General features: G+C 32.4%; 1 protein-coding gene across 3 annotated transcripts in view; it reads left to right on the plus strand.

The window, feature by feature from the left end:
• Window positions 1-21,985, plus strand: part of ERLEC1 (endoplasmic reticulum lectin 1) — a 37,475-nt gene that overhangs the window by 3,972 nt on the left and 11,518 nt on the right. For 2 of the 3 annotated variants that reach the window (XM_051975265.1, XM_051975264.1), the window contains exons 2-10: window positions 2,978-3,082; window positions 3,422-3,502; window positions 6,213-6,290; window positions 6,908-6,971; window positions 7,603-7,649; window positions 12,725-12,948; window positions 13,045-13,174; window positions 16,714-16,875; window positions 17,840-17,899. In XM_051975265.1, coding sequence (XP_051831225.1) covers window positions 2,978-3,082; window positions 3,422-3,502; window positions 6,213-6,290; window positions 6,908-6,971; window positions 7,603-7,649; window positions 12,725-12,948; window positions 13,045-13,174; window positions 16,714-16,875; window positions 17,840-17,899 — 951 coding nt within the window. Of the gene's footprint in view, window positions 1-2,477; window positions 2,535-2,977; window positions 3,083-3,421; window positions 3,503-6,212; window positions 6,291-6,907; window positions 6,972-7,602; window positions 7,650-12,724; window positions 12,949-13,044; window positions 13,175-16,713; window positions 16,876-17,839; window positions 17,900-21,985 lie in introns of those variants that run through there. The other variant, XM_051975266.1, reaches the window with a different exon arrangement.

Genomic DNA, 21,985 nt, shown 5'->3' on the forward strand with positions numbered 1-21,985 from the left:
AAATACAAATAAAAACAAAGGTAATCCCTGCTCCCAAGTAGTTTAGCAATTAATAGGAGAAGACAACACACACACACACACACACTCACACTTTAAAAGGGGAAGAAGGATAAAATTATTTGTGGCCCTGACTTCTAATCATAGAGTGCAATCAGGGCAAAAGGTATTCATGAGGCAGATTCAATCTTGCAGGATAATGAGATTTATAATCACAAAGATTATACACTCTGACCAGGCTAGATTCATACTAGGAATGTAGAGCTAATTTAGTATTGGGAAAATAAAAAACATTAGTGATTTTTATTACTTCATTATCAATATGATCAATTGATGCAGAAAAAGTATTTGACAAGGTACAGCACCCATTTCTGTCAAAAACATGAAACTATAGGAATAAATGGAGTTTTCCTTGAAATGATAAGTAGTATCTTTTTCAGTCATGTGCAACTTTTTTTTTTATTATAGCTTTTTATTTACAAGATATATGCATGGGTAATTTTTCAGCATTGACAATTGTTAAAGTATAAGTTAAATACAATATGTGTATACATGTCCAAACAGTTATTTTGCTGTACAAAAAGAATCGGACCTTGAAATAGTATACAATTAGCCTGTGAAGGAAATCAGAAATGCAGGTGTACAAAAATAGAGGGATTAGGAATTCTATGTAGTAGTTCATAGTCATTTCCCAGAGTTCTTTCACTGGGTGTAGCTGGTTCAGTTCATTCATGTACAACTTTTGTGATGCCTTTTTGGGGTTTTCTTGACAAAACCTGAGTAAAAAAATTTGCCCCAAATGGAGCAAGCATTTGTTCTCATTTTACAAATAAGAAAATTTAGGTTCAAGGAGATTAAATGTTCTCATAGCTAATGTATCAAAAGTGGCATTTCAGCCCAGGTCAACTGATTCTAGATCAGGTACTCTGTATTGCTAAATCAAACCCAATATTTCATATATCTGACCACATAATATTTGTAGATGCCCTAATTTGAATACTGTACTTGCCTTGGAATAGGCTCTATGATATTGTGACTGAATAAAGACTTGACCTTGAAGACAAGAACACTTAAAATTTAAATCCCATCTAGAGCAAACTGCTTAATCTGTTTTAGCTACACTTTTCTCATCTGGAAAATGGACTAATAATACTTGCCCTACAAATTCACATGATAATTAGTTGTAAAGCTCAAATGAAAAGTTTACATTGTGTATTGCAGCCTATAATATACTGTATGAATTTTATTAATGTAGCCTAAGTTTGCATTAGCTTTTATGGCAATGTCAACCACTAGTTACAATTCCAAGACTTGAATAGCTATTTTTTTTTTAATTACAAGAGGTAGCATAAAACATGCATGATGGAGTCTCTGGGGAGCCCAACAATACAGACAAAGCCTTGGGTATCTAAGGGTTACAGCAAAAAGAGGTTTCATGGGAAGAATGAAGAGAAGTCCCCTCATTTGAGAAGGGGAGGGAAAGCAAGCGAGTAAAAGGGACACCAGCTGCCTCCCCCCCCCTCCTAGGGAGCATGATCTGCTTATCTGAAAGGGTCTTAACTGCACAGTTTATCACTCTGAGATAGACTGGCTAGAACCAGGTTTATAGCTGACTCAGTTTTAAGGGCACACAGTGTTCTGTTAGGGTTGAATGTTATGTATATATCAGCTGGGGACTGGGAGACTTCATCATTGACTTATTCTAAATCTCAGATATATTTCTAGAAAGTATAGCAACTCAAGAAAAATGGGTTAAGTTGGTTTCAGGGTCATATTGTCAGCAGCAATAATACCATTAACACATTTTGAGTTAGAAACCAGAGCCTCCAAGTTTTTATTTTACTTGAAAATTATCAAACTGATTCTCCCCCATTCTGTTGCTTGTGTAATTTATATTTTGAACCTATATCTCAGATTCATATTTATCCCTTGATTTTTGAGATTGTAGATTTAGAATTGGAAAAGAACATCAGATGTTATGTATTCCAAACCACCCACTCTCACCTTTTTTGTTTTGGATGACAAGGATTGTTAAAGGTCCCTTGAACTCATCCTTTTGAGTTACCATATTTTCTAGAAACACTGGATCCATGGTGTGCAAGAGATCCTGAATGTATTGAGAATGAAGTCCCACTCCCAAACTGACATAATGTATTGTTTACATCTTAATCTGGACTCCCTGGGTGTCCTTGGGAGTCAAGATAGGTACCAGTCAGCATGTACTTAACCTGAGAAATTGGTTCTACAGCTGAGATCCATGTTTATAAGCAGATCATCCTATCTTCTTAGATTAGCAGTCGTTCCCCCCCCCCCCAAAAAAAAAAAAATGCAGTTTTTGCCTTAGCCCTACTCCTTCTGTATGGGGAGCAGTTTTGTCCTTTTCCTACCTTTACTGCACTTTCTTCCTAATGGATGTTATTTCCCTTTAGGTGGAGATTTCTGGTATCTTCTGCTTCTTTTGCCTTGTTGTCATAAATATGCAAACTTCTGTATGGATGGTGAACTTTTTGGGTTCCACATGCAAGTTCATTTCACTTGTAAGAAATCTGGTTTTCACATAAGTTTTGTGAAGTTGTGATTCCTTGTTGACATGTCCTAGAAATGTTAAGAGTCTTCTCCAAAGTCATACAACTAGTAAACAGCAAAGCTGGGATTTATCCAGAGCCTCTGACTCCAAATCTAGGACTTATTCTACCATTTCTCTTAGCACATTATTCCAGCCCAAAAGATCTTTTAAAATTCCAGTTCTGCCATTCAGTATTTTAGTTATCCTCCTCTCATTGTATCAGTAGTAAATATTATTTTTTTATTATTTTCCTATCAGTAGGAAATATTATTTCCCTTACAAATAGTAAAGAACATATACAGTAAAGAACATATATAGTAAAGAACAATTTGAATAAACTACAATTGTTAATATATTTTGTTTAATACATTTAAGAAGTTAAACTAATGTCTACATGTTTTTGTATATTTCTAGCCTTCTGCTGGTGTTTTCTATAAAGAAGATAATTATGTCATTATGACAACAGCAGATAAAGAAAAATATAAATGCATACTTCCCCTTGTAGCAAGTGGAGATGAGGTAAGTACTGATAACTGTATTGACAGTAATGCAACATATACATTAAAGTTCTTCTTTGGAAGAATTAATGCCCAGTTATAAATAGCAATCAAGGGACTAAACCTTAAAATAAAGTTTCCAAAACAGGACATAATTTTAAATATGTGTTTGTTCTTTTTTTTTTTTTTTTAATTAAAGATCACTAAAAAATCTGATGTAAATATTTCTTGCTTCTCTGCTTTTTCTTGTTTTCCCTCCCTTCCTCCCCCCCACCCACAGCCAACCCATGCACCTAAAATATTCTTCTCCCTTCTCTTTCTATCCTTTAATACAGAAAACTTAGAATCTTAATTCTTACAGGAAGAAGAGAAGGATTATAAAGGCCCTTCTCCAGGTGAATTATTGGAACCACTGTTTAAACAAAGCAGCTGTTCATACAGGGTATGTATTTTGTGTACATTTGACCTTTATTTCAAAATTTCAGTAGATCCATGATCTAATCAGTGTGTGTATAAATTGGTACAGATTTGTACCATAAGTTTGATGCTTGTTCCTGTCCTCTCATAAATCCACCATAGAGAATCTACTCAGTGTTCTAAAGCCATTCCTTTAGATTGCTTAACATTAGAGCAAGACTCATCCATCTATTAGATACTACTCTTACTATATATGACTAACTATATGGTTCAAACTTAGTGTGCTAAAACTCCCTGGTAAGTCCAAACTAGATTAAAATACAACTGGGAAATGGTTAATGAAATTTTGTTTTAAAATACAACATAGATAATATTAATTTGTGGTTTTCTAAGACAACATGCAACTCTTTTTCTATTCTAATTTAACACTACTACCTTATATCATTTCTTATGATCATATTATAGGATATAATAATATGCTGCTACCTATTTACCCATCACATATTTCTCCGTTTAACTTTATTTTGCATAATGTTAAAAATAATTAAGTTTTCAAAAATAGTTCTTTGTTTATTCCTACTTTAATATTTGTTGTACTGCACTGTTAGAAATCAGCTCTGATTCTAAATAACCAGAAATTTAATAAGTTGCTTATTTACATGAGTTCAGTCAGTCAGTAAATATTTATTAATCAGTCATTTTATACCAGTCACTAAGTGTTGGGGATACAAAAAGACAGTGTTCAAGGACTGCAGTCTAATGGGGAAACAACATACAAACAAACATATTCAAAGCAAGCCACATATAGATTTAATAGGAAAGTTCTAAAAAGGAAGGCTTTCCTTTTTAAAAGGAAATTTAATTTAAAAGAGGGATTGGGGAAGGCTTCCTATAGAAGATGGGATTTTAGTTGGTACTTAAAGGAAGCCAGGGATTCTGAAACTTTCAGAAACACACTTAAGTGTATAATATGTAAAATCTAGAAATATTTTTATCTATTGCACGCAATGAATATTATGCAAAATTATATATTACTTATAGGTAAATTTCAAACTTAAAAAAAAAACTTTGATTTATTTCTTGAGTATATTTTAGTTTATATCTTCAAATTGGGTTTACATTTGCATATTATTTCACTTCTTAAAGTAGAGTATTCCCTAAGAAGTGCTTTGTAATATATTTTTAATTGCTAAAAAAATTATTTCTAAACTAGGTGATAGTTTGATTCTTCTGGGACATGTTACACAATGTGCAAGCTGATCTCTTTTTCTCTCAAAACTTCAGTAACAGTTCATGTTTAAAAAAAAAAAAGAATTCTTACTTTAGAAATCAGTAGAGCTGTCATATTTTTCGGAAACAATCACTTACCTTTTATTTAAATTGTTGCCATCCTAGCCATATTAGATGTCAGAATTCTTTTATAAAGCAGTAATGATCAAAACTATCTGGTACTAGCTAAGAACTGAGTGGTGGATCAGTGGAATAGATTAGGTACACAAGACACAGTAGTAAATAACCATAGTGCTCTAATGTTTCGTAAACTCAAAGATTACAATTTCTGGAACAAGAACTCACTATTTAGCAAAAAATTCCCAGGAAAACTAAAAGACAGTATGGCAAAAACTAAATATAAACATCTTAACACTGGATACCAAGATAAGGTCAAAATGGGCACATGATTTAGACATAAAGCATAATCAGAATACCTTTATACCACAAGCAAATTGGAAGCACAAGGAATAGTTTATCTGTCAGATCTATGGAAAAGGGAAGAATTTAGGATAAAATAAGAAAGCATTATGGGATATAAAATGAGTGATGATGATTATATTTAATTTAAAAGTTTTTGTACAGACAAAACCAGTGCAACCAAGATTAGAACAAAGGCAGAAAGCTGGGAAACAATTTTCACAGCAAGTATTTCAGATAGAGACCTCATTTCTCAAACCCCAGGGAATCAGCAAAGATATTAATTGAGGAAATTAATAACTTCAGTAAAGTAACAGGTATAAAATTAGTCTTCAAAAAACAAAACAAAACATAAGATGCAGTAAAGAAACAAATCCCATTCCAAATAATATCTGGGGATCAGCCTCCCAAAGCATACAAAAGATTCATTTACACAGCTCTTCTTAAAGAACAAAAGAATAATCTACATAGTGGAGGAACATATAGTGTTAATGGCTAAGGCATACCAATATACCAAAATTCTTTTACACTTTTAGTGCGAAAATAGTTCACAGAGATTGATAACATACATAATAGAGAATAACACTGAATACAACAAAAATCATTTGGAAAACAAAAGATCTAGAATACTGAGAGAAATAATGAAAAGAAGTAAAGATGAAGAGAGAATAGCAATTTTAGATCTCTATATGGAGAAATGAGTCAAATTTATAGGAATACAAGTCATTTCACAACTGATAAATGGTCAAGGGATGTAAATAGGGAGTTTTTGATGAAGATATCAAAATTATCTGTAGTCGTATGAAAAAATGCTCTATATCACATTTGGAATTCAAATCACAGTTGGAATCAACATTTGGGGAAAAAAATTTTAATGAATGTGGAAATTTGTCTTTCCATGTTATTGTAAAAAATAAAATACTATTAATATTGTTGCCAACTCATCAGCTATCCATCTGATAAATTCCTCAGTATCAATTGGAATTCAGAAGATTTCAATTTTCAGAAATTTAAAAATATGTTGGATTTTTTTATGTTTTTTGAAGATTGAATCTTACTGGACTTATGAAGTATGTCATGGAAAACACATTCGGCAGTATCATGAAGAAAAAGAAACTGGTCAGGTATGTTTTTCTTAAAGCATGATAAAACTATCATATTTTGGTAATGAAATTGGAATGTCAGTCTCTCGTTTTGAATCTCTCAAAAGCAATTATCATATTTTAAATATGTGCCAAAACCACCTTCTAAGCTATAAGTACTTTGAGTGTAGAAACAATACCATGCCTTTCTCCAAACCTTGTCTCAGCTATTACCTATAGTAAAGCTTCTCAGAAATAAGTTAAAAGGAACCTGTAACCTTCTAGTCCAACATATACCTGAAAAAGAATTTTTACTACAGTGTACCTAATGACACCAGCCTTTGTCTAAAGACCTCCATTGAGGAGAAACCACTGCTTCCTAAGATAGCTCTATGTGTCTTAGTAACTTTAATCTGTTCGTCCCAGTTCTTTCTGGAACCAAACAAAAAAATTAATTAACCCTTCTACATGACAGTATCCATTGATTTGAGAGTAGGAGTAGAAATCAAATGGTAAGGATTATAGGATGACCCAGATTGAAGATGAGCAGGGTATGGTATAGCCAAAATGGAGTTTAAGGATGGAGAGGACAATCCTTGTTAATTCATTAGGTACAGAAATGTTTATTTTTTTTTTTTTAATTTTGTTTTTAAATACAGAAAATAAATATTCAGGAATACTTCCTTGGGAACAGGATGAAAAAGAGCACATTAACTGAAGCAGGTTTGTCATTACATGATAATCTAATAGTAAGATTTTAATTTATCTTAAAATATATGTTCTAATAGAAATTATTTCTAGGATGATCTTAGAAACTCTGAATTATGAAAGTGCTAAAACCCAAAATTATTATAAATTATTTCTTAAGTCATTTTCTTTTTTATTTTGTTTTGGTAAATATTGATTTTTTTTTTCCTCCACGTATTAAATATTGTGAAGAAAGTTTGTGAATTAACTTAGCCAAGTTCTTTATAATAAATGTTTTATTCAGAGGAGAAGAAACCCAGAACATTTCAAAAGATCAATTTTCATTTTAGTCTGAATAGGTGAAAACAATATTTTTCCATCTGAAGACAAAAAGCTGTCTTATATGACAGTGTTTTTTAAAATACAGAATTTTTCAAGGAAGTAAAAAAATTACTATATGTTAGCCAATAAAAGTAAAACTCACATATATATGTCCTATATTAAAATTTTCTTTCAGAAATATTTAAATGGAAGCCTTCATTGAAGTTTGGAAGAATTCATTTATTTCAAATTTTCGGTTTCTAACTTAATTGAAAATTTTGTATCATTTATAAACTACATTATAAGTTGCTGCACTTACTTCATTCATTCTTACATTGCTCCATAGAAAAAGAAGAAAAGGAAAATGAAAATTCCAAAGAGAATTCAAAGGAGGCAAGTGAAAAATATTGTTTCATTCTTGCTACTCATTGATAGTGAGGCTACTAATTTAAGAATATGATTTACACAATATTTCTCATACCAATATTTAGAAGAGGGCAATATCTTCTGTGACTATTACTGAAAACAATATAAACCATTGACTTATGTCTTCATATTGAATTTATTGTTAATTTTTTGTTGTTGTTGTTTTATGTTTTGTTTGTTTGTTTTTGCTGAGGCAATTAGGGTTAAGTGACTTGCCCAGGGTCACACAGCTAGGAAGTGTTAAGTATATGAGACCAGATTTGAACTCAGGTCTTCCTGACTTCAGGGCTGGTGCTCTATCCTTTGTACCACCTAGCTGCCCCTTTATTGCTATTTTAAAATAATCACATGGACCACTTTCCTCATGATAATTGTATAGGGAAGAGAGTTCAAATATCAAAATTATTCCCATTTTAAGGATAAGGAAATCTTATAGAAAGACATAGTCAACAGTTGCACAAAATGGGATAAGCATGGATGGGCCGGAGTCTGTGAAATAATAGGCCCATAAGTATTGAATACTTTAAAATAAAGGGCAGGGGCATTTTTGGGACTGGGGTAGCTCCTTACTATCCCACTGTTTGGTGGCAGAGTGGAGGCAGCAACCCAGCCAAACTCCCAATATTTTCCTCCAAATAACTTACTGCATCAAATCAAATTTTGGAGCAACAGAGCCAAAGGAAAATTGAGGTAAGATGTTTTTCCACATAAGACAACTTGGGAAGTTAGAAGAGCTTTTGATACCACAGCAAGGTCTGGCTGAGTGTGGGTCTTGAAAATGATGGTGGCAATAGAAGCTTCAGCTCAGCCCAAAGACAGTAAGGGGATTGGAAAATTCATCAGAAAGAGATTACATGGGACCTTTTACTGGCCTTGGGTACAACCCCTGGCACTGTTTGGCAATGCTGTTTGCCAAAATAGCATTTTGAGTAATAGGTCCAAGGGAGAGAGGAATTCTTGTGGATAGTTAGTTATAAGGGAACAAGGGACCTGGTTGGAGTTCAAAGGCTAAGAAAAGCTCTAGCAGCTGTAGCTACAGAAGAATAAAAACCCCTCCTAGTTACATAGACGTGGAAAGCAGTAACCACAACTCCTTGGATGATACTACTTTATAATCACCAAAAACTTGCATACCTCTAGAACTAGTACTGAAAATGGCAGAACACAGGCCTAAATAGTGGGACAGTGGTTCCACACCCCAATATAAACAGCATTCAATTAACATTAAAATCTGAAAAAAAAATGAGCAAAGAACTTTATCATAAAAGTTACTACAGTGGGCAGGAAAGACCAACTCACAAGGTGACAACAGTATAAAAACAACTACAAATAAAGCTTCAAAATGGTAATTGGACACAAGCTGAACACGCAGTCCTGAAGTGTTAAAGAGATAAAACTGAAAGGAAAAATTGGGAACAGAAATGAGTGATTCAAGAAAATTATGAAAAGAGAAATTACAGATTGGTGAGACCAAAAAAAAAAGAGAGAGACAGAGACAGAGAGAAAGAAAATAGCGACTTAAAAAACAAAATTAGTCAAATGATAAAAGAAGCATAAAAATTCATTGAAGAACAGACCTCCTTAAATGGCAGAATAGGCTAACTGGAAAAGAAGTACAAAAGTTTACTGAAGAAAAGAACTTTTTAAAAAGCAGAATTAGCCAAATAGAACAAGAGTTACAAAAAACTCACTGAAGAATTACTTACTTAATTACTTAATTATTACTTAAAATTAGAATTGAACAAGTGGAAACAAAGGATACCATAAGATATCAAGAAAGAATAAAACAAAGAAATAGAAGAAAATATGAAATGCCTCATCAGAAAAACAATTGACTTGGGAAATAAAGAAAGAAAATTTAAGAATTATTGGACTATATGAAAGTTATAATCCAAAAAAAAAAAAACCCTAGACATCATATTTCAAGAATTTCTCAAGGAAAACTGCTGTGATAGCATGAATCCAAAGGGTAAAAGAGCAAGTGAAAGATTCTGTGGATCACCTGAAACAGATTCCAAGGTGAAAACTTTCAGGAATATCGTAACTAAAGGTAAGAGCTCCCAGATCAAGGAGAAAGTTTTGCAAATTGCTAGAAAGAAATAATTTAAATGTCTTGAAGCCACAGTTAGGATAACACAAGATTTAGCAGGTTCCACAGTAAAGGAACAGAGGGTTTAGAATATGATATTCCAAAAGACAAAGGAGCAAGGATTACAACCAAGAATTACCTACCCAGTAAAACTGAACAATATCCTTCAAGGGAAAAAAAATGGATATGTAATGAAATAGAGAACTTTCAAACATTCCTGATGAAAAGATCAAAACTGAAAAGAAAATCTGACATTTAGACAAAAAGACATTAGAAAAATCTAAAAAAGTAAACATGAAAGAAAAATCATAAGAGACTTAATATGGCTAAACTTTTATATTCCTATGTGAAAAGATAATAAATATTACTCCTAAGAATGCTATCATTATTAGGACAGTTAGGAAGAGTCTACATTTACAAAGAGAAGAGTGATTTAATTGTGTTTGATTGTTCTAAAAAATGGGGGGAGAGTTAGGTTCACTGGTAAATGGAAGAAGGGAAAAGAAGAATTTATCCATAAAATAGAAGCAGATTGCAAAATTGATTAGGATCCAAAAATACATTGAGACACATTTGAAACAGAAAAACAAACAATAAAGAGTTAAAGTTAAGGGGCTAGAACAGAATCTATTATGCTTCAGCTAAAGTTGAAAAAAAAAAAAGCAGGGGTAGCAGTCATGAACTTAGACAAAACAAAAGCAAAAATAGACCTAATTAAAAGAGATGATCAAGGAAACATTTTGCTAAAAGGATACCACAAACAGTAAAGGAATGTTTAAAAGTTTTGCAGCAAGTTTCTTTCACAAAGCCTTCATTTCTCACATATATTGAGAACTGAATCAAATTTATAAAAGGAGCAGTTCCCCAGTTGATAAATGGTCATTGAATGTGAAAAAGTAGTTACCAGTAAAGAAATCAGTCATTTATGTTATATTTTAAAAAATTAAATCATCACTAATTAGAGAAATTCAAATTAAAGCAGTTCTGAGTTATCATCTTACATAAGAAATGACAAGTCCTGGAGGGAACTTGGGAAAATATGTATATTAATGAATTGTTGATGGAGTTGTAAACCGATCCAATCATTCTGGAGAATTTGAAACTATGTCTGAAAAACTGTAAAAGTGCATACTCTTTGACCCAGCAATACCGCTACTAATTCTGTATCCCAAAGAAATCAAAGAAAAGGGAAAGGGACCTATCTGTACAAAATTATTTATAGCAGTTTTTTGTTTTTTTGGTTTGGTTTTTTTTTTTTTTTTTTTTTTTTTTTGTGGTGGCAAAGAATTGTTCATTGAGGAAATCCACATCAATTGGGGAATGACTAAACAAGTTGTGGTATTTGATTATGATTGGATACCATTGTGCTTATAAGAAATGACAAGAGGAATGATCTCAAAAATCTTAGGAAGACTTATATGAACTAACAAAGATGAAGTGAATACAAAATCAGATCAGCATACACAGTAACAGCAATAATGTAACAATGATCAATTGTGAAAGACACCGTGATCAATGAAAAGGTTCAAAACAGTGAAGGATCATGATGAAAAATGCTGTCCACTTCCAGAGCAAAAACTATTAACTTCTGTGTATAAGAATGGAATATAATTTATTTGTTTTCTTTATTCTTGATTTTTTTTAGCAACTTGATTAATATGAAATATATTTTGCATGATTTCACTTATATAATTGATATATTGCCTGCTGTTAAAGTATGTTGGAAAGGAGCTAGAAGGAGGAAGAGAATTTAGAGCTCATTTTTTTTTTAAATGTTAAAAATAACACATTTTTCAAAAAATAAATATTTTCAATTTCAGTAAGTTTATATGATTCAGAAATTCAATAACTTATCTAAAAAAACACACAGTAAGATTCACAGATACACTTCTGCCTCAAGACCATTATTTATATACCATAATACTTCTCTTAATATAAAAAGACACACGTGTATGTATGCTTATCCATTTATTTCATTCTGTGCAATTCTATAGTTGGAATTGTAGAAAATGCCTGATAAGGAAAATCCATCTACCTATGCAAATAAGAAACTGTTATGAAACTAATAATCTTAAAACATTGCTTGGGACACTAAGGAATTAAATGACTTGATCATGGTCACATGGTCAGTTTGTTTCTGAGATAGGACCAGAACCTGAGACGTCCTTACTTCAAGACCAAACCTTTCTCCCTACCATGCTATGGCTGTCTTAAAAAAAGTTTACTTTATATATAATAAACACTTTTAAAATACAGAAATTTTTCATGAAATATATAGACTATAAAAATGAAAACAGGAGTATAAATGAAATTGCGAGTTCTTCCCTAACATGACCAATGGCTTAGATTTAACATATACTTCATGTATGTTAGGCATTTTCTTTTTTTTTTTTTTTAATTATTCTTTAAATTTTTATTTTCCCCAGTTAATGTAAAAAAAAAAAAAACTTTTTTTTTTTGGTTGTACACCTGCATTCTTTTTTTTACATATTTCCTCATGAATAATGTTGGGAGAAAAAAATCAGAATAGGGAAAACCACAAGAGAGGGGGAAAAAGAAGAAAAGGGGGGGAGAGGAAATGAGCATAGTATGTATTGATTAGCATTTTCTTATATTCTGTATATGTGCACATGTTCTGAGTTTTGGGTTAGAGCAGGGATTTGGAAAATAGTTAAAATAATCAAGCATATTATGTACCTTTAAAAACAGACTCATTTTGACATTAAACATTATAAATAAAGTAATTATTCAACATTACAATTAAGGTAATTTCATTATTCCAGGTAAAACTTGCTTTGGCAGTATTCATATTTATCTGTATAAGGATATATAAATTTAAAAATTAGCTGGAAGAGAGCTTGAAAAATGTGTTTGTGAACTCTTAAGATTATACATCTATTTTAAGTTTATGAGAAATGTCTTTTGTGGTGGGGTTTTTCCTTTTGTTTTTAAGATTCCTACTAAAAATATTGAAGGTCAGATGACTCCCTACTATCCTGTGGGGATGGGAAATGGCACCCCTTGTAGTTTGAGACAAAACCTCCCGAGATCAAGTACTGTGATGTATATCTGTCATCCTGAGGCAAAACATGAAATTCTTTCAGTAGCTGAAGTTACTACTTGTGAATATGAAGTTGTCATATTGACACCTCTCCTATGCAGTCATCCTAAATATAGGTAAGGTATTAGCATTGCATCCATCAATCCCAAATATTTACTCTGCTCTTTGTACTTATTATGTAGCTTATTATGCCCTTGTACTTGTTTGAATAGATTCAGATCTTCCCCAGTGAATGACATATTTTGCCAATCACTCCCAGGATCACCCCTTAAGCCTCACAATCTGGTAAAGTTGGAGCAACAACAAGAAGTAATGAAGATCCCTTTTAGAAAAACTAAAGAGGTATAAAAATGTCTGTTGGTGTTAACTTAATGCTGTTTTATTCCATGCTTTGTAGTATTGTCTTAATATGACCATGATTCATTCTCTTTGATGACCTAAACTATATGACTTCTAAAAAGAAATTTTAATTTTTTATTTTTATTTTTCTTATTTCAACCCCCTCCCCCTTTTATTTCATTCTTTTTTTTTTTTTTTTTTTTTGGTCTATAAGTTGAAACCTCAAAGTTTTTTAGCTTTCATATATTTTATTATTAGTGATTTGGAATTAGTGATTAGTGAATTGTCATGTACAAGCAGAATATATGAGAGGATTCAAAATATGTAACAATAAATTTCCATTTCAAGAAAGCATATATATCTCATTTCCTATCCCTGCTATTTTAATTCTACTCTTAACCTCTTCCTTCCTCCCCTCCCCCATATATATGTATAGTTTCTTCTTTAACCCATCTTACTTATTATGTAAGTAGGATTTCAGAACTACCAGCCTTCTTCTTCCATATCACTTCTTCTCTTGTATCTCATTCTTATAATATAATTACTGTTTTTACCTTTTACTACCCAGTTTTGTTTTTTGTAATCACGTCATATTCAGCTCTACCCCAATCTTTCTTTTGGACTTCCCAATTACTAATGACAGTCTTGAAAGATATGGTTTATATTTCCAAATATAAAACATAGTTTGTCTTTATTGAATACCTTGAAATCAGTCTTTGATGATGGCTCTTACATGTTAAATTTTTTGTTGAGTTCAGGTTTGTTTGCATATTCCATTCATTTCTACCTTTCCTCTACTACTACAGAGCTTTAAAAGGTATTTTGAATTTTACAAACATCCTATTTAGTTCAGTTCCATTTTTAGCTTCACTATGCTTTCTGATCTTAGCATTTGATGGATTTTAACAAATCATTAAAATATCATTTACACACACTAAAATAACTTGAAAGAAAATGTACTTATTCTTTCTTTATCTAGTAACCAACAGTGTCACTATGGAAGGAGGAAAAAAAAAATTGTATTATCTAATATATAGATTCTTTGAAACATTATATTAAACATTTCCATTTCAAATGAAATCCTAACCTATTTTCTTGATAATGTTCTTAGTACTGCAGCCAGTATGCTGTAGTAGAAAGAGTACTAGATTTAGATTGAAAAAGTCATATAGTTGAATTCCAGCTTTGCTGCGTCTATCTTTGTGACCTTGGGACCTATCCCCCCCTGGAATTTAATTTCTTTACATGTAAATTGGGAGGTTAAATTAGATATTGTCTAGCTTCATGTATAGACTATATAGTAATTATTATTATTACTAATACTAGTAGGTGACTTCGACTAAGATAGCTGAATAAAATACAGTATTCTTGTGTTTTTCAAGGAAGTAGCAGCATTGATATTGTAAACTTTGCATTTCAGAAAACTAAGTTTGCAAGGAAATGTTTTGAAAATATTTTTTCTAGCATTTATAACATTTCACAAATCCTCAGTATGAATATTTGTTGAGTAGCGTTCTAGGTTTCATGAATAGTTAAAACTGACTTGAATTATTGACATTTTTTATAAGTATAGTTTATACATGGCTTTTCCTAACTTTTAATAGGTAAAGTTCATTTTCAGCTTCATGCTTTAAATCTACATAATTAAAATTCAGGTTCCCTCAGTCTCCCTCCCACTATCAATTTTTCTTATCCTTTTTTTCCCTTCAGCAAAAAATGTGTTTTATGTTTGCATCTTGAGGTTTTTTTTATATGCTATTTGGCAATATACATCATATATATTTAGTAATAACAAAATGGTCTTGACATTTAAGTTTATGAAAGTGAAAATATTATTACAGAAATACAAGTTTAAAACTCTTGTTTTCCTTGAAAATTTTAAAATTTGTCTTCTGTACAAAAGGAGCAATAGTGATCCTTGTTCATGTTCTAGAAAACATTGAAAGATTATAAACAAATCATTGACATGATCAAATCTGTACATAAGGAAAATTGATCTGGTATATGAAGAGCAAATGAAGAGAAGTGAAAGTTGAGTACAGAAGACCAATTGGAAAGCAGTTATAATCTAAATAGATGGTAATGACAGAGTTACAAGATTGATAGTAAAAATAAAAATTCAGCTTTAAATACCATGTGCCAAGAATTGTACAAATACTGCAGATACAAATAAGAAAAAGACTGTCTCTGCCCTCAAGGAGCTTATAATCTAATGGGGGAAGACAGCACACAAAAGGAAGCTGAAAAGCTGGGGAGGTGGAAGGGAGTACCTTAAACTAAGACTAAATGTTCTGAGAAGTTCAAACCAAACAGAGCTGCAAATGGAAAGTAGAGAATAGATTCTAAAAATATTTTTTAAACCAAATCACTGTAATGATTTGATTTCTTTTTTTTTTTTTAATACTCTTGAATCTTCGTGTCAATATTTTTCTTTGCCTCTATCTCTTATTTCTAAATTATTTTTCAGAGATGCAATTATCATTGAGAAAATAACAAAATAAATAGCCAACAAGATCATGACATCTTATACTTAGAATTTGATGGGACTTTAACAGCTAGCTAAATTTTCATTTTGCAAATGAGGCTGCCAAAACCCAGAAGATTGAGTTATTTGGCTAAGGTCACAAAAGGAATACATGGCAAAGACAGGAAATGAATCCAAGTATTCTAATTAAATTCTTTTCCCACTGTACCATGGTGTTTCTCTAAGAGTATTTGTATAAGATTGTGTGTGCGTGTGCATATGTGCATGTGCATATATATATATATAAAGAAAATAGTAGTAAAAGACATTAGATTTGAAATCAAAGCAGTGACCAATCTTGACTGTAGGACTAGTGGTAATATTTTTTTCCTTCCAGAAAGAAATTGGTGAACCTCTCTCCCTTCATGGAGGTGGGAGGGTCATGGGTGTTAAACATTTCGCATATTTTTTAACGTTTTAATGTATTGGTCAGTTTTGCCCACTTTTTTTTTTTCTTCTTTAAAAAATACTGTTTGTCATAGGGATGGCTCTTTGAGAGGAGAATAAGAAGGAATAAAAAGGTACTTTGGTGATATTTTAAAAATGACAAAAAAATTTTTTAAAAGAATGATGTGTAGCTAGCATCCACCTTCATTTTGGTTGACTATTTATATATCCTCATATCTTGAATGTTTCAACCTAAGCACTGCTTAAACAATTTCAGTAAAACATGAATCCATACCATGGGTATTGCCTGCTTGCCTTGGTGCCTATCTCATGATGCTGACTACAAAGATCTCTTATAAATAAATCCAATAAAACTTGAACCAATTACTCTGAAGGGGGAGTGAGAAGGTGGTAGTTGCTGGTCTAGAATAAGCAATGTATTATCAGATAAGACCATTGTTTAAGTTGATTTTGTTTACCTACACTTCTTTATGCTGGAGGATTCTTTGAGAGGCCATGATATTTGGGGAGTGACAGTTCTTTGTGGAGGTTAAGGGGAGCATAAGGCATCAGTGTAATATTTTTAAAGTGTATATTGAGAACCTTTAAAGATTCATGTGCTTAATTTTAGGAAGAAGTGCATTCAACTAAAGAAGACAAATTAACCCCCGTTCCAAAACCAGTTGCTCTTGGCACTCATCAACTTCTCACTGTTGGAACAACACACATCTCCAAACTGACTGATGACCAACTTATAAAGGAATTTCTTAGGGGTTCTTACTGTTTTCATGGGGTGAGGAATGAATAAACTCTTAAATTAATAATTTAATTTTTCTAAGAACTTGCTAACTATACATTGACAGGATTAAAAATTGAAATATTTGTGTGTCTTTAGGAAACTTAGAATTTTCTGAGAAACTTCCAACCAGAATTTTTCAATTAAAATTGGCTAATAACCACAATGTAACCTAAATATGTTATACTTTGTCAATTCGTGTGTTAACTCTCATCTTAAACAAAAATCATTTACTTTGAAAAATTGCATATGAACCAGAACAATTTTCATGATTGACAAATCAGTTTTTTTTTTGTCTTAATTTAAATTGTGAGATTTATTTGAATTCTGATTTTTGAGTAGGGAATCAGGACTAAGTAAACATAACTAACTGTTGCCCTCCTGGGTGACCCTTTTTTTGAACCCTGGCATAAAGCCCAAAACTCCATGTCACCCACCACTACCCCTTAGCCTACAGTGTGTCCTGGGCCAGTAGAGGGGGGAAGGGGCTGGGAAAAGCTCAGACTAACAGCTATACCTAAGTGCAGTAAATTTTATTAGACTCTGATATTGTCTCTGATTTTAAATCTATAAAAGACATTAAAGTACACTAAGGTGAAAAATTTTAACTTTTTTAAACTTATTTTCCTAAAATAGGCCAATTTATTGCCTAAATTAATTTGTACTTAATGATTAAAATAGAATCATTTTATTTATATTTATTCCTGCTGACACAATGACTTAAAAATGAGAAGAAAACAAGGAAGATGCATTCTGGTTTAATATTGTCGATATTTCCTTCATGAACTATATTCTTGTCTGTGTTCACATCCTTTATTGTCATATTTCCATAATGGAAAAACATTTTGTTGAACATCTCTTCTACAGTGTAAGTAGAATTGATTTCATTCTGTCTCTCAGCTATACTGAGAGAACCTTGGAATTGTTATTAACTTTTTTTTTTTTTTTAACTATCTCTTAGGGTGTAGGTTGGTGGAAATACGAATTTTGCTATGGAAAACATGTGCATCAATACCATGAGGTATGGAATAGTATTTATATTATTATACCACAGATAAAGAGTTTTTGCTTGTTTATTAATTTTATGAAACAATTGATATCATTGGAAAAAGCTGATTAGATCATCTATAAAGTCTGAAAGATGAAGGTCTGGCTTTTAATTTTGAGCCAGTTACTTTAAAATTTGTTCTTAGCATCATTTATCACTATAAGCATATAAAATTGATTTTATGTGTGAGAATGAAAATTTTATGTTTACCTGGTGTCTAAGCTTACTATCATCCATTGAGCATTGAATTGTAATGGATAAAGGGATGGAGTTGGAACCAAGAGGACTTGGCTTCAAATTTTGCTTCTGATTGGATACATGACAAGGGCAAGTCACTCTCTCTAAGCTTAGTTTGCTTAGTAACAAAATAAAAATGATAATACCCATCTTACATATAAGGGCAGGTAGGTGGGACTGTGGATAGAGCACCAAGCCTAGAGGCAGAAAGACCTGCATCACACTTGCAAAAAGCAGCCATAGATAGTTACTGGCTGTTTAACTTTGGGCAAGCCACTTAACCTCTTTTTGCCTTAGTTTTCTCATCTTTAAAATGTGGATAATAATAGCATCTACTGTTCAGGATTATGTTATTATGTTATGTTAAAGATCAAATGAAATAATAATTGTAGGCACTTAGTACAGGACTTTGCATATAAGTAAGCATTGTATAAATGTTAGCTATTATAGCTAGCTTTAACTGTTGTTATGAGGCCCAAAAGAGGTAAATTTGTAAACACTCTTTGCAAACAGATGAAATAGGAAGCTAAAATGTCAGCATAGTTAATTAATCTGGGTAACCAAGCTATTTACTCTGAAAATAGAGCCATCATATTCATTAAAGTCATGATACCAATAATTACTATAGTTGGACTATAATTATATTTGTAAACCATTAAAATTGCTATTGTTTTATATACATTATTTCATTTGAAAAAAGTGAAAAGTTTTTAAATTAGTTATTATCCCTTCTATTGTATTTTATATTTTGTTAAGCACCCACTGTGCCAAGTATATTAAGTATTGAAGATACAATGACCAAAAAAAAAAATTACTTTGTTCAAAAAGCTTATATTATATTACATCAGGGAATACAAAATAGAAAAATAGATTGATTGATTGATAGAATATTTATAAGTGTTTATGAGGTGCAAGCACAGAGAGTAGAATAACTTGCCAGAACCATAGAGGATAAATGGATAATGAGGATAAAAAAGATAGATTGGGGCTGGATTGTGAAGGGATTTAAAAGTTAAACAGAGGAGTTTATATTTTTATCCCATAGTCAGTAAGTAACCATTGGAATTTGAGAGAAGGAACTAGGGGGTAAGTATTCAGGGGAAATAAATTTCATTCAAGATGGCAGCTTTTTATGTTTCAACCTTTTCTGTGTTATATAGTATTTTCCTCTTCTGGGGCTTTTGTGGTATTACTAAGATAAAAAAGTTTTTTTTTTTTAAATTAATCCAGGAAAGTGTGGATAAGGGAAGAAAATACTTCTCTAATGATAAAAAACAATTTTATGTGGAATTGATAAGGTTTAGATTTAGGGAACCAAAGTGAGATTAGGATTTCTGGTGGTCACAGAGTTAAATGACATGGTCTAGTGGCAGGTCCGGGGGTTCAGGGAACCAAATGGAGAGGTTTGGGTCTGCTGCAACCCTAAGGATAGGGAGTTTTGAGGACGTCCTTCTGGCGGTCCAGAGGTTCTCTGTAAAAGAATTTGTAGACCCAAAAACCTAAATTGATAAGAGATTTATTATGGGCATTGGAAGTGAAGTTATAAATCCTGACAGAGAGGCATAAAGTCTGGTTAAGGAAAATAGGTGAGGTTAAAGAGAGGGTGGCACTGGAAAGAATATTCCAGTGGACCGAGGCTCCTTGGCATCCCAAGCATGGAGCTGGCATGTTTGGAACCTCAGCAAAGAGAGAGTTTTAGTTTGGTTCTTTTATCTTGAATGTCTTAGTGGGGGCTGGGACAGCTCTAGTTGGCTACAGCTGGGAGTTGCTCTTGATGGGGCTGAGTACTGCTTGAGTTGAATTTAATGGAAGATCTACATTTGAATAGGGTTGGAATTCTTTAGCTTTAGACTCAACCAGCCCCACCTAGGTAAACCACTTTATCTGATTCCCTGGGGCAGTCTCTCACAGAGGCAGGGTTGAAGGAGAAGGATTTTTAGAGTTTAGGTCTGCTCTTTTCCTAGCTTAGGCAAGGTGTCTTAAAATTTTTAGGAAGATCCATTCCCTTCCCCCATCCTATATGAAGAGGAGTGGGTGAACAAGGGATTATATGGTTACGGTAGGAATGAAAGGAGAAAAGCAGAGAAGAAAAATCATAGACTCATTGAAGTATCTTAAAAAAAAAAAAAAAGCAGAACAAAAGCCAGAAAGAAACATAGACAGACTTTGAAGGCTACAGAGTGAGTTTATTATATATTTTCTAAGAAAAGCAAGCTGTACATAATGAAGATCTGCAGTTTCATGTACAGTCCTCTTTTTAATATTAAATTCAGAATAACTTTTTGTTTGGAAGGGGAGATAGAGGCCACCTATTCCTTATCCCCTTAACTTTAAAGAGGCCCATATTTAAACCATCCCAGACAAATAAAACATTGACCTACTATTTTTTATTGAGTTATTCATCAAATTAGCAAGTGTGTGCTGATTAAAGCACTAAAATAATACAAAGTTGTATTTAATGAGTATTGAGCCTTTAAGTGACAAAAAGTGATATCAACAATAATAGCAAAGTTTAGAGAATGAGATATAAAAGTGGATTGGATCAATTAGGCATGGAATTATAGAAGAGATGGGATGAGAGCTAAAAAGTCAAGGATAGATAGAATTTAAATAAGAAGACTTTGACAAAGGGTATCCAGAGTAAGGCAAATGATATGAGTAAAGACTTGATGTTACAAATGAGTATGATTTGTTTAGTGAATGATATGGAAACTAGTTTGGCTGGTATCTGAAGGAATAGTTGATAATAGTGGGAAAGTTGGCTGATATCAGGTTACAAAGGGCCAAGTTATAAAGGGCCTTGAATTTTAGGCTGAGGAATTTGGACTTTGTTCTTTAGGAATTAGAAAACTATTGAAGATGTTTAACTAGAAAAGCAGCATGATAAAATCAAGTACCTTAAGAATATTAGATTGGCAATGTAAATATTTTTGTATCCAAACAATTCTAAATAGCCAAAAGCGAAATAGGCTGCCTCAGGAATTAATGGACGACCCCTTCATTTGGGATTGTCAGTGTTGAATGACCATGTTAGGTATATAGTGGAGTGCTTCTTATTTAGATCTGGATTGTACTATTGGCTACTATTAGTTAATTGTGTGTGTGTTTATCTGTGTGTGTCTCAAAAGTTTGTGAGACATTCATACAACTGGATTTATTACAAGAGAAATAAACATGAATGTAGAATTCCTATACAGATGCAAGGGGTTCATAGTCCAAACAGAAGCTTGCTTATTTATGAAATTACAACAAAGGGATAAAAAAGATCATCAGTCTCTTCCTAAATGGAAGTGACATGAGAAGAGGAAAAGAGCAGTAGGAGTGGGGAAAAGATTAATCCGTTCCCAAAAGAGAAGAAAAAGGCTATGGCAAAAGTCATATTCTTTCCCTTGGGAACTACTAGACTATGGAGCTAGAATGGTTTGCTTATCTACAAAGATCCCAGCTGCATAAAGTTTCTTAGTCTGGTTCATACTGAACCTTTCTAACTGATTTGACTCCCAAGGACTTAAAGGAAATCTCAAGAGGGGTGCAAATAACAGGGTTTGTCAGCTCAGAGCAGACTTTGTCTTTGACACATTCAGGGCCTCCTGCATATTCTAGGACCAATGTTTCTGGAAAATATAGGAACTCAAGAAGACAAGTTCAGGGGACCTCTTAACATCACTCGGGTCCCTTCCAACTCCAAAATTCTGTGATTGTATCTACAGGAGGATTGGAAGGAAGAGGGGCCACTTAGGAGATAATTACTATTCTCAAATCAGTTGTACTTATACTGAGCTCTTTACATTAATTGTATCTATCATTGGACTCTGAAAACTG

This window comes from Antechinus flavipes, chromosome 2 (genome assembly GCF_016432865.1).
Source record: "Antechinus flavipes isolate AdamAnt ecotype Samford, QLD, Australia chromosome 2, AdamAnt_v2, whole genome shotgun sequence".
In the NCBI taxonomy this organism is placed as follows: Eukaryota; Metazoa; Chordata; class Mammalia; order Dasyuromorphia; family Dasyuridae; genus Antechinus; species Antechinus flavipes.